Source organism: Micropterus dolomieu, linkage group LG01, assembly GCF_021292245.1.
Source record: "Micropterus dolomieu isolate WLL.071019.BEF.003 ecotype Adirondacks linkage group LG01, ASM2129224v1, whole genome shotgun sequence".
Taxonomy (NCBI): domain Eukaryota; kingdom Metazoa; phylum Chordata; class Actinopteri; order Centrarchiformes; family Centrarchidae; genus Micropterus; species Micropterus dolomieu.
The window spans coordinates 39,719,458-39,737,483 of NC_060150.1; the positions used below are offsets into that span (position 1 = coordinate 39,719,458).

The 18,026-nt window shown below is 40.3% G+C and overlaps 2 protein-coding genes across 3 annotated transcripts in view; one reads left to right on the plus strand and one right to left on the minus strand.

Annotated features, from left to right (window-relative positions):
- fam49bb (family with sequence similarity 49 member Bb) overlaps positions 1–11,972 on the minus strand; it is a 31,428-nt gene extending 19,456 nt beyond the window's left edge. Inside the window, exons 1-3 of one of the 2 annotated variants that reach the window (XM_046052712.1) lie at positions 11,809–11,972; positions 11,647–11,708; positions 3,661–3,748 (exon numbers count right to left, since the gene is read on the minus strand). The gene's annotated coding sequence lies outside the window, so the exon portion shown is untranslated. The other variant, XM_046052631.1, reaches the window with a different exon arrangement.
- Positions 11,973–15,539: 3,567 nt separating this feature from the next.
- Positions 15,540–17,790, plus strand: si:dkey-37o8.1 (Elongation factor 1-alpha-like). The gene is made up of 7 exons (XM_046053024.1): positions 15,540–15,776; positions 15,863–16,042; positions 16,112–16,408; positions 16,482–16,632; positions 16,834–17,090; positions 17,174–17,408; positions 17,495–17,790. The coding sequence occupies exons 1-7, from the start codon at positions 15,633–15,635 to the stop codon at positions 17,602–17,604; spliced, it is 1,374 nt and encodes a 457-aa protein (XP_045908980.1). The 5' UTR covers positions 15,540–15,632; the 3' UTR covers positions 17,605–17,790.
- The last annotated feature ends 236 nt before the right edge of the window (positions 17,791–18,026 follow it).

Below are 18,026 nucleotides of genomic sequence, written 5' to 3' on the forward strand. Positions count from 1 at the left end.
GGGGGGGGGGGGGGGGGGGGGGCATATTGAGTCACTGTCGTCGGTCTAAGCAGCACCTCCTTCTGGGCATCTGCCTCCCAAACCCATTCAATCACAGATCTCCCATTCAGCCCCGAACCATCATTACTCAGCTGACCTCCTAACTGTGACTCACCGACATCACTGCATTCTTTATCTGACTCTGTCAACACTCCTGAGCATTCAGGGGCGTCAAGCCTTACATAAGAGGTTGTTAAGCCAAAACACTGATTTAAATTGAAGAAATACAGTTTCTCCTTCAATATTTTTTCCTGCTCAGTATTGCCCTAACAGGATTTTGGGTGGGGCACAGTGGAGGGTTTTGGAAGGATGATAAATGTCAGATTGAAGACTACCAGCATCCTCATCCAGTGAGGGAGGACTGCCATCTGGAGGATGAAAATAGTCATGCACACAAGAAGTTAAATGCTTGGAAAGACCACTCCCAAACCTTTTTTCCATCACATGCCAGGAATGCTTATGCTAATATTTACAAATGCAAATGAGAAGTGACAGCGGTTTAAACATTTTTGTAGAGAACTATCACATTTTTTGGTAGAAAACACTAACAAAAAAAATTAATTTCTAACTCAAGGCTTCCTTGACACTGACACCTGATGTAAGAGCGCCATCCAGTGTTCACATACAGCCATTTCAGGGTAGACGCTCATCTGGTAAAACACATAAAATTAAAAGGGACATTTCTGCAGACTATATGTTAATGCCATGTCTCATACTAATCTGCCAGACACTGAGGCTTTCTAACACGAGCGTCTGCAGGGGAACGATGGCAGCTGGACATGCTCCTCCAGGGGAACCTGGGCAGGAAGTTACACAGTGTCTGCCCGCCAGTGGTATAAATAATAGATAACGGAGGAGAAGCTGGGAGCTTTTAGCTGACATAACAAGCCACTCTACATATTACACCCACTCAGACATATCATCTCAAATGACCTGTTCGGCGGGTGGAGCCGAGAGAGGCCGGAGCGTCTTCCATATGCTGAGTCAAGAGTGGAGCAAAACACTACTTTATCATGCCTCGTAGTTTATTTGATTAAATAGGCCAAAAATGCTATATTTTATTGAGTATAATAACGGGACATTTGCCGTTATTAAGAGACAAATCAGTGAGTTGTGAATCCCTAATTATAGAGCTATAAATCTTACAAAAACCTTTGTAACCTATTTTCTGTGCACAATTCTTATGTAAAATACACACAATTCATAGGTATAATACACAGGGTACACAGGTATAACATTACTAGCTTCACCAGCTGGGGGCAGTATTGACCCAATTATGATCATAGCAACAGCACAGCCAAGAAAAGCTTCACCTCAGGTTACTTCACCACACCTCCCCCCTGGCTTAGCAAGGCTAATCCATCCTGAATATATTCACACAAAACTCTTCGGCCTGCTGCATTAACTCATCTCCATTCTCCATTTATAATGCAACACGTCTGCTGCTCCCCTGTACTGCCACAGGGTTGTGTACTGCATGCTAACTAAAACAGCTTGCCATTCAGGCTATTTTAGTGAATGGATCCGAGTCTTACTAGGGCACCACTGCAGTTTGGCATTAGTCCACACACAATACACAAACACACACACCTCACAGGTCTTTCATGTGGAAATGCTTGAATGTGAACCCATATATGGACCACCTGAGGCTTAGCTGTCAAAACCGCACGGCATTCCAGTGCCAGAACTTAGCCAATCGAATGATAGCAGTATGTCATGGTAACAATCTCCAAGGAGAGAAGGATGAAAATACAATGGGGATGGGCAGACATGCAAGCAGGGGAGAAATGATGGGAAGTGAGACAGGGCGAGGTGAAGAAAGAGAAACCTGACAGCAAAAACAAAAAATAGTTCCTTTTGTGGTGAAGGAGAATGTGAGCGAGGAAGACCAGTGAAAAGCTGCACTGAAACTACACGTTAAACTACAATATACTGGTCTAAAATGAGGAACATTTAGGTCATCTGCAAGACCTCAAAGTAACCTCTAAATGTAAACTATTAAATAAAAACAAAAGACACGTCAAATACGAACAAGAAGTGGTGAGTCACATAAGAGCTGCCAGTTTGTCATGTGCGCAGATGCTGGGCAGTGACCCTGCGCCCTGTAATTACATAAACACTCTTGCCAAGGGGGGGGTGGGGGGGGGGGCTCTACAGGAAGCTGGGAGCACCTACATTGCTCAATTCCTTTTTATGGCCCACAATGCACTTCATTTCCTGAGCCAGCATTACACATACACCCACAGCATGGCACATTAAGACTATAATAGGCATAGGTGCACCACAGGCGGTCTTACGTAATGACATGTCTACTGTGTATCAGAGCACCCAAGCTGCTGTGAGCACAGTTCTACCACAATCATCAAAGGTAAGGGGATGGTCACCCAAAAATATGCTGTTAATTTCATTAACATAGGCGATTACATGAGGAGTTTATCTAGGTGAGTGTGCTTTTTTTACCCTCCACCCAACAACCGCAAGCTGGAGGCTAAACTGTGCAGGAAAACTGAAAGTGTTGCACTTACTGAGCTGTGGACCAAATACACATGTGGTGCGAAGTTAAAGCGCAACTCAAGCGACATATATTCGGACACTTAAACAACAGACACAACAGTCGGACAATTTTCCCTCCAACATTAGCATGGAAATTATCACCAGTGGAAAGACAGAAAGGTTACTGACTCAAATACCATTTAGAGAAACGCCTCTTTTTATTCAAATTCCTCCAGTGTGCACCATAACCCAAATTGGTTTGAAACAATGGGAGAAATTCAGACACACAACCACAAGCCTGATGTAGAGTATTTTTCTTTTCTCGACAACCTGCTTTTCAAGTATTGAGGTCTACTGACATTAGGATCAGATATAGTTATGTCCATGTAAACAAATAACTGCAGATGGTAATCTGGTGTGGAGAATAAAAGCCTACAGTATGAGAAACGGTCAAACTTTGCATTGACGATTATAATACAGATACACAGCTTGTAGACTTGTAGAGAATTAAAAGGATAAGTTGGCATTTTTACAAGTCTTTAATTTCTGATCATACTTTATAAGACCTTTCCAATGCAAGAGATAAGGGACAAAATGTACCGTCTTTTGCATGGACAAAACAAGCATCTATAAAAATGTCCACCAAGGCCACCCTTATTAAGCGTGCATCATCCAAAAATAGTCTATTTAGTGCAAAAGTCCCTTTTTTTTTTTTTTATTCCCTCTTATTGTACTGCATATCTTTGGAAGATGCTCACTTGACTGCCTCATATTAGCTTCTTTGAAAAGGCGTTCTGTAGATTTTGGAAGTGTGTTAGGTTTCTTCACAGCCAGTATGGAGAGGAGTAATTGTAACAAAGGCCAATAACCACATGTACGTACATATAAAGATGTGAGTATTGCTTTAAGACATAGAGTTATTGCACAATTAACTTTTAAGTCATTCTTCAAACACAAAAGCCATACATTACTTAGTTGTAGCCTCTCAGTTGTGAGGATTTGCTGCTTTTCTTTGTCATTGGCTACAATAAATAAAACATTCGGCTTTTGGACTGTTTTTGAGAATGTTTCCCTATAAAATATGCCAATTCTTCAATCTCATAAGTATGACTTGGTACGAGGACTTACAAGCAGTGGAGCTGTCTGACTGTCAGGAGCAGGGAGGCCTGGCCTGGCAGGTGGCCCCGGGTGAAAGTCCTCCAGCAGAGGTCAGCCTCTGAAACACAGGTCAACAGTAACAAAACATCAACAAAGGTGTAAAAGATCTAGGGTCTGACAAAAAGGCGATTTTAGGTTCTCATGTAAGGGCTGACAGCTCGAGCCAACCTATGTCATTATTACGCAAAATGAAGCCCTAAAATACACAAATTTCTAAAAAAAAAAAATAACAAACTCATTTCCTCTCACTTACCTAAAAAAAAGAACACCTGAAAGTCTGCTTTCTTTTGTGCATTTTCAGTGGAACAAATTACACTTGAACACCACAACAGAGGTGCAATCTCCACTCCATTATAAAATACTTCAAGAGTATTAATAACATTGATGCCTTCTTACAGTAAGTTTTCTTTTAAAACTAGGTGATAACTCACTAAAATCACACAAAAAGGGACCAGAAAGGCTACAGATACCATGTTAAGTATGCAATAACAGGGCTGTTCCTATGTCCTAAGCCGCGTCACAAGTTTTTTTTGTAACAACATGTAACAAATAAATGCACACACAAAGAAAAAAAACACACCACTTCCTATTGTGCAACACTTCCTCTGATTCACTTCTGGTTTTCTACAAGGCTTGCTGCCACCTCTCGTAGATTTCTACAAATTAACTTAATCTAGCTCACGTTTACATCTTTTCATTTACTGAAGGCTTATCTTGAAAAGTCAAATCAAAAGTTATTATCCAAAATGTCAGGTGGTGCTAGAAGAAAAGTGATGGAATCACCAAAGTCAGCAGTGTGGAGCATGAAATGTCCGTACAAAATTTCACAGCAATCCAACCAATAGTTTTTGAGATATATCAGTCTCGACCAATCAACTAACCCTATAGTCAAGTTGCTGTGCTAGCGTGGCTAAAAAAAGGCTGAACTTGAGCCTTCCATCTGCTGTCCATTTTTAATTATTAACATGACGGTGGAAAATGACATACATCAGTACCGTGCTATTCAAAACATTATTATGCTGGTCAGGTTTGTATATAGGAAACAATCACCTCAGTGCTGCTGTGGGAAAAGACCCACATGATGAGATCATCCTGAAGTGGCACTGTGTCTGTGTGTGTGTGTGTGTGTGTGTTAATTTGCTTAAATAAGGACCAAGTCATGGGAGAAGATGAGTAATGGCAGCAAGTTAAGGTTTGTGAAATCTGAAATTCAATACCCTTAAAAGTATCCTGAAAGAAAACTACACGGCAACGTAACTGAACCAACAGTGCTCTATTCCCACAGGATCAGAGGCAATAAAACAATCGCTGCTCAAGTGTAGTTTTCACTGAACTAAATGCCGTCTTCCTGCGGTTTCAAAGACTTATTTCCTTGTTTTGATTTAGCACTTCCAGGGAAGTGTACAGTAGCTACATACCAGAGCTGGTTTTGAAGGATTTGTGTACAAGAGCTGTAACATCAACAAGTTTGCTATTAAAAAAGGAGACGGGCAAAGACACATTTTAATCTTAGCTCTAACATCTTCAGTTCGTAGTCAACATTCAATAGTAAATAAATGTGGGCCAACATGCGTGGGCCTGCTGTAAACTGTGAGTGCTACAGACAGTAAAACATTTGCTCTATTTGCTACGGAGCAGGCCACTGAGGTAATCAATAGGATGTAAATGTGGCGCTTGTCCATTTGTCACGCACATGCATAATATACATTCAGAGTGTGTGTGTGTGTGTGTGTGTGTGTGTGTGTGTGTGTGTGTGTGTGAGAAGAGGACCGAACTGAAGCAAGTGACATTTCACTGCCAAGACTATTCCCCTTTCCATACTGGTGAGCGAGAGCTGCGGACTGACGAGGGATCGACTGCGTTACTGAAGCCCATAGAGCCCATGCGAGCCTCTGCGGTAATCATTTCATTAAGAAAACCTCCACGGATCGGTTACATGGGCTGGAAATCCTCGAATTGAAATGTCAAAGCAAACGGTGGGGCTCGTTCATCTCAGCTGGATTAAAAAATGCCAGGCAATTACAATCAGTCATGCAACCAGACCCTTGCATTCAAGTTTCTCATTAATATTATATCTTTATCATTACATGAGCTTTTTGTTATGCTTAACATGTTCCTTCTTAAACATGTAAGTGCGCTAATATTTGCTTGTTAAACATAAAAGGACAGCTGAGGCTGATAGAAATGTCATTAACCAGAGTTTTGACCTGATGATGTTACTGGAAAGGTTTTACGGTTCATCCTGAGGGGAACATGAACGTCTGTACCAAATTTTATGGCAATCCATCCGATATTTGTCGAGACATTTCACGCACAACCACAAATGTCAACCTCATGGTGGCGCTAGAAGACAGTCAATGGATCAAACACTCAGCAGAATTCATCCTCTACCAATCATGGACGCAGCTAAAAAAGAAGAACGAACGAGAGAGAAAGACATTTTTTGTGGAGAAAATGCAAATGAGCTGCTGATTATGGGAGCAAGAGTCCCTCAATGTAATAAAAATGGTTTAACAACAGAATGCTAATACCTCCAGCAATAAGTCAATTTGATCTGGATAGCCATATTTAAAATGAACACTAATAGCTTCCCATTTTTTCTGAAATATAAAAACCCCAAATAATGAACCCTGTACTGTATATACACAATGTAAAAGTGCATATTTGTGGTATTAGTGGGTAAGTTCTCCTCCTGTGGTCCAGGTTTCCACGGCTTTGACCAAAAGAGCAATGTCATCATAATAAAACACAGCAAAATGTATAAATATTCCAATCATAAATAATGAAACTACATAAAGTATCATGATGGGACATATTTTTGTAAATCTTTTGAAAATCTAGACATGATTTAATGAATGCACAGACAGTTGGGGTAAAAAGTAGGACAGGTTTATGAAACAGTTATAACACTACGTGAGGATGAAGGTTTGGTGCGGGGGCAGCGCGGCAACAGTTTCATGCAAAAAAAAAATGAATTTCTAGCATGCTGATCTGCCATCTGTGGCAACTCCCCTGCTCTGTGTGTCCACCGACATGTAGGCAACCACATGAGGATCTCAAGCCCGCCTGCTTTAACACACTGTAATAAAATCAGCGTCAACACCACCACCAGAAAACCATTTCTTTTCTTTATATGTTGTGATATGATCAGATTTGTTTTTGAAATCAAAGCAGAACAATCAAATAATCCTTTAGCTGCGTTAAGTGGTTGTCAAACGGGAAACTCAGACAGATCTTGATCTCTACGGTCTCTTCTGTAGATTTCTCAAACCTCAGCCTGGAGGTTTTTTTCTGAGTGAAAGGTGTGGGGGTAGGGGCACACAATGTGACAGCATCTTTTTCCTTTCGAGTGGGCCACGTTATTTATAGCCTTATGTTGAGAGATCCTATGCAATGTCCACTCTTCTTCCCCCCCACATTTACTCTTAAGATGCTGCTGCTGCATCCAGGGAGCAACAAATGAAAGCATCCTGTGTGAGGCCTCTCTCTCGCTTCTCATTATGTGTATGCTTAGGGCTTCAGATAAGCCAACATCACAGGCCGGATGTGAGAAAGTTGAGAGGAATACTTGAATCTACCAGCACAGCCAAAGCTGCAGATCAGAAACTGGGACACACACTGACTCATACACATCAGAGACACACATCAAAAGTGTATTACTCGCTGCCGCCAAAGGCTACAAACGCAAACCAACACAGTCAGAACCTCCACGGCTCCAGACCATCTTTCTCTGCTCATTTAACAGCAAAACAGTCATCATGTGTTAATCAACAAACCATTAAATGAATCTGTTTACAGAGCAGTACATGTGCAGCAGCACTAGATGCTTCCTCACATGCTCCACAAACACATGCAGTCATAACAACCAGGTACGAATTTAAAAGCAAACCGCAGATTAGCAAATTAAATAAGGACATTGTGATATCGGCTCTCTAATAATTCAGCCGTGTGCAGAAACAGGAGGGCCAACTTCTAAGGGGGTGCACAGTCAGCTTTTCCTGAAGGAGTGACTCAAGTGCGCCATCATTTCTACTATGATCATCATGGACAAGAGCAGACATGCGTTTGTGATGGAAGAGGGAGAATTATGTGTTCTAAAGAGGCAGATGAGATTACTCTCAACACAGAGACGTCCATGACAAACTCTGATTTCTGTATTATTTGTCAAATGGCTCAATTTCCACAGCTCTAAATAAAATTTGTCCAGATGAGTAAGTCAAGTGTCTGTAAAAACATCTTTAACCTACAACAGAAAGTTGTTGGTGGAGATTAAATGACGCTGAAGTCATCAACTCTCCTGGATTAAGCCACGTCATGATAATGGTGTTAGAGCAGAACGCTGAACAGGCCAAATCACTGAGGGGAAGTTAATCCATATAACTGAACAAACAGCATTATGCAAGTGATAGGGATCAATACAGCTCTATTCTGCATAAAGCTAAGACGGCAGCACCTGACCTAGCATGCTGCTTGTGATATGTGGATAACAGGGGGTGGACACAATAATGCAAACACTGACAATGTGATGCAAACAGCCCTGTAAAAGACTTGTAAAGCTTAACACGTAGGTTAGGCAAGACTGTGTCGGAGAGGTGTTGACTGTTGTTTTTTCCGATGCTTGCATTACATTACACAAGTTCTCATGTTATTGTGTCCACCCACCATAGACAATAGTTTGTTATTTTATTTTTTCAGCAGCAATGCAGCAAAGGACCGCTGCAGTAAGGACTCAACGCTCTACCAACCGAGCTAACCACGCCCCTCTAGTAAAGTGTTTCGAGGCAAAAAGGTGTCACGCAGCTAATATTATGAAGCGTAATATTTGTGGCTACCACTGTACAGTAAATAAACACATGTCCGCTGCCTGAAATGTCACAATAATATAAAACCACACAATGGTACATTAACTAATTAACTAATGTTAATTAATGAACATATTACAACAATGACTCAACTAGACGATACGTTTAGTATGAGTGGATCCACTTCCCGCCGGAGTGAACCTCATACTGTCAGTTACTAAGTGACCCAACCTGAAGCCAGCAGCTCAGGGACACAACTAATAATAATATTAATAAATAATAATTATAATAATAATAATAATAATAATAATAATAATCTGATAAAGTCAACAATTTATTCAACAGAAACTGTCTAAAAATATCTACTGTAAATTAGGACTGAACAATTACTAGAAATTTTAAAGAAATCGCAATATGGCCTATTTGTTATGACCAGAAATGCAGTATTTGGTAAAGGTGATGTGTGTCTGTCAAAGAAGTTTCTGTCAAAATACCATTTTAAATTAAATAGTGTCGTGCTAATTCATTTTAATGTGTTTTCCAATGAAAATGAGAATAATGATGTAAACCACCCCCTCACCTCATAATAGCAATATCTGTCAAAATAATCACAATTACATATTTTTATAAAATTGTTCAACCCTATCATAAATCATAGGTTTTTCTCTCACTACTGTGTTTCCTAATATTATGTATGTTTTCAGAAAAAATAAACAATGTTTCCTCTAAATGTAGGTCTGTTTGCAAGGCTGCAACATGAAAATGTCTGAGCAGCTCTGCCCTAAAGGTCCTTGGGACGACTCCTGGAAAAACGATTAATAATTCAAATTAACTTCCATTACACTCTACCCTTGTGTTGTCACCCCAGCTACAGGGTCTACAGTTGTACGAACTAGGAAATACACTTGCTGGAGAAGTTATGTGGAAAGTCCTCTCGCATCAGAGACTATTTTGATCATATTCAATACATCTCTGTCCCTATTGTTATTTAAGCACCCGTGTAAACACTCTTGTAAAGCACTGATAAAAGTCCAATCTTATGTAAACATTAAAAGCTGTATGACTATGACAAGATTACAGCTAGATTATAACTAAATATTAACATGTAAAAGCTGAAAACAAAGTATCCTTTCCTAATCTTGAGGGCTTCTAATGTTTGCTTTATACAACAATGTTGCTGCTTAACTGCGCCTGCAAGCCTCGACCTGCATTTATGAGGGAATATGTTGCGCCAAATGAACCATATTCTCATTTCATGCTTGTTTCACAAAGTTGTGAGAAGAAACTCCCACTGGTAAACTTCCAGCACACACGCAATGCTCAATGCCAGATTTCACTTACTTGTCGCAAGTAGTCTTTCCTCTCACTTTTGCAATCTTTGTAACTGCTGCTGTGACTTTTACATGCACCATTTATCAGAATAAGCTAGTTGTAGATTTACTGAGTTTTGAACTCACTCCATCCATTACCCCATCTGTCCACATCACTGCACAAAGAGTATGAGACATACAACAAGTTGAACCATGTCTCACAGTCCTACAGCCATGGCAAGTCAGGTATTTTTCATTTTTTCGCCAGCCCATATTTACAGGTCTACACTGATGCAAACTATTAGAACAGAAATGTGTCGATCTATTCTAGAAAATGCTCTTACATAGAGAGAACAGTGATAGTTCCTGCTTTCAATTTGATATGGCTAATATGAAGAAGAGAAATTGCAAAACATGACAACTTAAATAACCTGGAGGCATGTTATTTTGCACAGCAAAACTGAGTTTGCCCACTGGCAGGTAGTAAATCCAGGTTTACTGACACAAAAAATTGTAGCATACCATTTAGGGGAGAGATAAAGATCCCACTATACATCCCTGAATTCTAGCTGACAGCCAACGTGCCATCTTCAAAAAGGTAATGACTTTTGAATTACACCTGAGCCTTTGTCTTTCATGGGATCATGTCTTCATAGCATGCAAAACTAGCGTCCGAGAAGCAAGATGCAGCATCATTTGCCTCAGCAGAGACCGTGAGACTTTTGGGGACAGATTTAACGTAGACATTGCATCACAACCAGAGAAGCACTTTTTTTTTACATTTCACTTCCACTTTCAGGGCTGAGACAGACACTGGGCGGAAAGGAAATAACATACTTCCATGCTATGGTTGAGTTATGCAGACAACTGATAAAGAAAGAGAAAGACTTAAACCAACTCCGCTCAGTGAGCCATCTTTGAATGAAAAAACAGTGACAGGTTTACTAGGGAGATCCCAGGACCCTGTACATTTACTGTACTTCTGAAGCACATGTTCTTCAGTATTTACATTTCATCACAATCTGAAATACTTTATTTATCCTCAAGGGGAAATTTGTTTTGTTACAGTTGCTCACGTTGCTAAACAAACATGACATGACCAGGGACATTAAACTGCTGCTTGGATCTTATCAACAATAATAATCCTGTGATACAATTCAGCACTTATACAGTAAATGACCTGAATACTTCTTCCAACGCTGTCATCACCACAGTTTAGAAACCTGTGACAAATGCACTGATGCATTACAGTGCACGCATTGATCACAATGAAAACGATCAAAGACAGAGCAGGTTAAAACACGTCCCAGGTGTCAGTACACGTGCATTTCCTTTAATGCAGCTTCACTGTTACATTATGTACTGCCTGTATAAGCGAGCAGTGTTAACCCAAGCCCCGCTGTTACTTTAAAACTGTGTAGATTACGAGGCCAAACACGTCTGATAACCTGGCGTTTGTAATATATGGGTCAAGCATGTATAACATTCAATACCTCTGGCCAATTAAAGGAGAAATCTAGCTAGCAGTCTAGCCAGTCTACCTTGAGAAATCTTCTACCGTTGTTCTGAAAAGGGGAAGTTAACGGTGCATCGAGGATGTAACCTAAAAACACAAATACATTTATATTTTTTCACTATTTGAATTTTACAGTAACTTAAAGATACATTTGGAGTTGTGATTTCGCCGGCCACGTTTATGATTCATCATTAATTTTCACCTCCGAGGAAAAAAATGTAACACTCAAAACAAGCCAGGCTGAATGGCAACCGGTGGACAGTGGCGGCGGCTAGTTGAGAAGACAGAAGAAAAAGGCGAGATAAAGTAAGTTATTTTCTCTTTTTACCTTGATGCTCGTGGAGAAACACAGGACGTCTGGACACCACGCTAGAAGCCAGCGGTAACAGGCTGAAAGGAGAAGAAAAGCGATATGCTGTTGCCGTTTCCGGGTTAGTTACTGAGCGTCATTGTGGCCGTCAAAGGAGTAGGGGAGTTCGGTTTGACCCACCTCTGAGCGCGGAGGGGGAAGTTACACACCTTCCTTCTCTAACCGAAGATAGACCCGCCCGGTCAGCGGAGACCCTCTGCTGTGTTTCAAAGGCAGCTTCCAACCAACGGATTACTAACGGACCAACTCACCGCGGCTTTAATTAGCCGTTGAAGCTAACCGTTAGAAGTGGTTTAGGTAGGCGGTTGTCGTCCATCGGTTATTCACTCCAACGTTACCTTATTAGTGTCTTAGAGCAAGAAGCTATTAATCCCTGAACAACCTCTAGGCGGCGCTCATGAGCTACATGACCCTCCACTTTGACCCCAGAGTCACTTTAAACAACTCTGGATCAACAATACTTTGAAAACAATTCAAAATTGTGCACAACATCTACCCACTATGGATGATTTTATAAAGATGAAAATGAGACAAACCAACATCTGTTCTTTGAATGTCAGAACACATCAGGATTCTGGAGGAATTAAAGATTGAGTTACACTAGAAGCCGAGGATGTACTACTTTATTATGATATTAAAAAAAACACAGAAAATTCCATCCATCCATTGTCAACCGCCAATCCCAGCTGACATCAGGTGCAAGGCGGGGTCCACCCTGGACAGGTCAACAGTCCATCACAGGGCCACACATAGACAAACAACCACTCACGCTCACACCTAAGGACAATTTAGAGTCGCTAATTAACCTAGACTGCATGTCTTTGGATGGTGGGAGGAAGCTGGAGTACCCGGAGAGAACATGCAAACTCCACACAGAAAGGCCAGGGCAACCGGGGTTTGAACCCACAACCTTCTTACTGTGAGGCGACAGTGCTAACCACCGCACCACCGTGCCGCCCCACACAGAAAATTCATTACAGAAAATTCCTAAGCTTGTCAACAGGGAAATATCACAAGTTCTCAAGGTCCCGTCCATCCCTCAAACCTTTAAGAACAGAATTTAGAAACTTGCATTGAGTCTTTCAATCTATAAACAATAAAAGAAAATGTGCCCATACAATTCTTTTTCTTCGGGAATTCTTTATATAAATCTAAGTGTGATCCTGTTGCTTATTTTTTCTGTTAAGTTACCCCTTTTATTTTGTCCTCATATATTTATTTGTTTGTCCTCCCCTAGGTGGTAGACGACCCAGCTGAATCTTTTGAGTAGGCTCCTTGTTTTTTTCTTGCTTTAATAAATACCACAAGACAACTGTTTGTTGTAACTTATTTATTTGTTCAGTTCTCCAATGGGTGAGATAAACATTTCCACGAAAATTACTTATTTTTTATTTTATTATTTTCTTATCCAGTGTGTCTTTCCTTGTAATAATTGACTTCTGTCCTGCTGCCATTGAGAACATGTCATTACGGTGAAGCCATATTATGATATATCTTCCTTAATGTTGAACATCAGGTCTGCCTGCATAAAATATCAGTAACGCTTATTTTAAAAAAAATAATACTGTAGAAAGATTTATTGTTTGGATTTACCAAATATGACGGTTTTAACTGATGAAACTATCTGAAACTAATATTTCTATTATCTTCGTCACAGTGGCATTGGTGAAGAACGGAGTTTTTCTGCAAACTGTCCCAGTGAATGTTAAAAAATATTACATTAGGTATTAAAAGTAGATCAAATGTATTTGTAATATATGAATTTTAAAAATGTGTGTAATTTGGTTTAAAAGATAGTTCACAGATAACGAAACAGTTATTGCCGTAGGACAGACCTCTTTTTATGTATTTGGTGTAGTCTGAAGTTAAACAAACAATAATGCAAGCTTTGACTAACTCTAAGGGAAGGTGCACAGTCTCAGACTTTTAAAACCCCTGATGTAGAAGAAACAAAATAAAAAGGGCCAAAATTTAAATGAAGAGAAGAGAGACAAGCACTCCTACAAAAAGTAGGTTATACTAGGTTGAATGCAAATCAGAGAAATTTGTTTGTTGCCTAGCAGTCAGCACTTTGACATCCCTGTATATTTGAGTTTTCTAAATAACAGAGCTTTAAATATACTTAGAGTATACTAGCAGAGTATGACAGACACAGTTTGCATCTGCAGAGTATGACATTATAGGAACACTAGTTTTCAAAAGATTGAAAAACCTACATGTTTTGCCTTATGAAATAAAATATTTCAATAACTTGTATTGTTTGGCAGCCATCTCTCTTTGAACTGACCTACAATGCCTCACTTAAAGTTCATCTAGTATGTTTGTTTATTTCTGGTGTAAGAAGATTAAATGAGACATTTTCCCCTGCAGAAACTGTCGTGCTTGCAATACTAAAAGTAATCTTTAACTCACATGAAATCAGAAAAGGATTAAGGTGAGTTCATGGACAATACAATGTCACCTGCTATGCAGCATGATATGTGTGCAAATCAACATTTCATTTGCTGATATGATGGGGTTTCAGGACATATTAAATCTTACATTATGAAATGGTTTGGAATGAATAGAAGTGTGTGGGTACAGAAATACATTTTTAAATTCAATTAAGGGAACTTTCTCCTGCAAGAAAATTATTATTATTTCAACACTAACTACACCACAAGCAAGTTATATCTTCATTTAGCTCCTCAGTTTCCTATTTTATAGGCCAGGAACACATTCAAACATCTACAATCAACAGTATCTGACATTAAAAATGTTTTTAATCATGGTTTTCAGAATGAGTGCAAGCAGGAGTGTGAGCACAAATGCAAGACACCACAGCAGAGAGTCAGTTCAGGTTTTTTTTTAATCCAAACAAAACAGGTTCACAGGCAGTTGACTGGAACATCCAAGATGACTGAAGGGTGGTACAGGAACAGGCAGACAGAACACTCTTCAAAGCAGCACAACAGAGCGTATACACACTACAATGAACAGACAAGGACTGAAGACACATAGCAAACATTTAACACCAGAGACTAACGAGCAGGCGGGAGCAACACAGGTGCAAGGGATCAGGACCGATGAGACAGGCAGGCAGAGAGACAGCAGGGGAAAACAGACAGATACTAAAAAATGCAAAACACAAGACCATACACTAACTGGAACTCAAAGTACTTAGCTGACAAGCAGGCAGAGGAATTACTGGGGGAACAGACACAAGCACATCTAAATGCAGAAAATACACTAAACATAATAAGGCAAAACTAAAACAGGATAGACAGACAAAATGAATAATAAACTGAATAACGAGGACAGACTATAGCAGAACAATCAGTATAAACTAGAACAGACAGAACTGAAACCCAAAACAGAGACAATATAACAGAAAAGACTAATAATAACCAAACTGACTAAACAGAGCAGACACGCCCACAGTGTGACAGTTTTTTTAATTGCCTGTCAGTTGTTTCCTTTTATGCTTTGTATATAAGTTATATTAGTAGTTATGAAGTTATATTATAATAGTTCCTCTGATATACAGGGAGAGGTTACTTGTTGAGGCTCTTCAAAGACTGCCACCTGGTTGTAATTTGAGATCATTAGGCGATCCACAGTGAATGTGACTGCACATTGATGAAACATTTCTTTAATCCTCCTTACTGCTGTTCACAAAAAATAACATTTGTGGGTAATTATTATAGCTTTTGAGCATTTAGTATTGTAGAAGTCCAAGCTACTTTACTATCAAATAATATAAATTAAGCATTCAGCAAACAGGCCTCAGCCTCCAATTAAGTAGCACACCTGTCTTCAATTATGTGTCCTGGTGGAGCTTATAAAGTCACTCTGTAGCTGCAGCTCAGATCCATATGATAGATGAATTTGAAAGAGTGAACTTGGTTATTTCATCTCAGAAGCCTACAGTTAACGTGTTTGGTTAGCAAACTCACCTTTCAACCATGGCAAAAGAGAAGATCCACGTTAATGTGGTGATTATTGGTCACGTTGACAGCGGCAAGTCAACCACCACGGGCCACCTTGTCTACAAATGTGGTGGCATTGATCAGAGAAGACTGGAGAAGTTTGAGAAAGCTGCGACGCAGGTGAGGAAGTGGAAAGAAACATACTACAAAACACTTGACTTCAAAATGTTAAAACATGTTCTAAAACAATGTATTTGATTTTACAGATGGGGAAGAGTTCCTTCAAATTTGCTTGGGTGCTGGACAAGCTGAAAGCTGAGCGGGAACGAGGAATCACCATAGATATATCTCTGCTGAAATTTAGCACTCAAAAATACACCATGACTATCATTGATGCTCCTGGCCACCGTGACTTCATTAAAAACATGATAACAGGGACTTCACAGGTAAGCGGCATAGAAGTACATCTCTTTTTTATGCTTCAGTTTGTTTTTAACTTATAATATATATTTCAGGCTGATGTTGCCCTCCTGGTGGTCTCGGCAGCTAAAGGAGAGTATGAGGCTGGCATATCAAGAATTGGTCAGACCAGAGAGCACGCCCTACTGGCTTACACTCTGGGTGTCAAGCAGATCATAGTCTGTGTGAACAAGATGGATCTCACTGAACCACCTTACAGCCAGAAGCGCTTTGACGAGGTGGTAAAAGGCGTGAGCGGCTTCCTCAGAAAGATTGGCTACGACGCCACGACTGTGCCTTTTGTTCCAATTTCAGGCTGGACTGGGGAGAACATGATCACTGCAACTCAGAAGGTAATACTAATGTATAGTTCAAATATTGTGTCAAGGACATGCAACACCTTGAACTAAAGTAATTTCTCTACAGATGCCCTGGTTCCAAGGCTGGAAAGCCAGACGGAGGGAAGGAAATGCAAGCGGGAAAACTCTGCTGGAAGTCTTGGACTCCATTTACCCACCAGTGCGCAACCTCAGCAAGCCCCTACGATTACCTCTGCAGGATGTCTACAAAATTGGAGGTTAGAAATAGTTTTACCGCTACATATCATTTTAAAGTTGCCCCGACTCTATTTCCAAACCTGTGAACTCAATTGATTAGCTCCAATCAAGAAAATTAGGTACGTGTGCAGCAGAGGGATTAGATTGGGGGGAAGTACAGTAGTGTTTGCTGGTAAAATGCCTTTAAACTTATATTTCAAGTGCTTTGTTCATCCTTAAAGGAATTGGGACTGTGCCAGTGGGCAAGATTGAAACCGGAATCCTCAAACCTGGCATGACCCTGATGTTCTCCCCCGCCAAGCTCACTGCTGAGGTAAAGTCCATTGAGATGCATCACCAAGGACTTGAGACGGCTCTGCCCGGACACAACGTTGGCTTCAACATAAAGAACGTGGCTGTTAAGAACCTGCGGCGTGGGGATGTGGCTGGCAATGCCCAGCAGGACCCTCCATCAGATGTCAGCAGCTTTGAAGCTCAGGTTGTTAGGTTCAGTGGCATAAAATTATAACTTATTTGTCCCTCTGTGCTGATGTGACATATTTTTTTTTTTTTCCCGGTTAGGTGATCATCCTGAACCATCCAGGGAGGGTCAAAGCTGGCTACTCTCCAGTCCTGGACTGCCACACCGCCCATGTGACCTGCCGCTTTGCTGAGCTGAGGGAGAAGGTTGATCGCCGCACAGGGAAGAAACTGGAGGACCATCCGCAGCTCCTGATGTCTGGAGATGCTGCAACAGTCAAACTGGTTCCCATCAAACCCATGTGTGTGGAGAGCTTCTTCACATACCCTCCTCTAGGTACATCAATCCACTTGAGTCTAAATGTACAGGAAATCTCACCCATGTTGACTTCTGTTTTACAATAACTTTGTTGTGCTTTACAGGTCGCTTTGCAGCAAGAGACCTGAAGCAGACAGTCGCTGTTGGTGTCATCAAATCTGTGGAGAAGGACAAAGGGTCAAAACCTCCACACAAAGCTCAAGTGTGTAAATAAGTTTGTTTTTGTTCACCAGTATTCTGGTGTGACTGTTAAGTTTTATTTAGTAAGATGCAATTTGTGTTGTGACACAAAGTATTTGTTTAAAAGTTAAGATTCCTCTGTTAATATTAAATCCAAAAGAAGTTGTTAAATTGAAGTTTGGTTAAAGTGTGAGAACAAAATAAAAATTATTTGGGAGAACTTTGTCTTGAAACTTTGAATGTTAAACTGCAATTAAGTTATAAATACATCCGATGTGGTTTTAAAGTTAAACCACTAAAAGGCATGTCAAGTGTCTTAGTTTGTCCCCTCCTTATAGCAACTCAGCCTTTTTTTGTGAAATACAAGAACATACCACTCATCCAGCAGGGTAAACTCAAAGCTAGCAACTGTTTGCTTAGCTTGGACTGTAAACTGTTGGGTCAAACTTAAAAAAA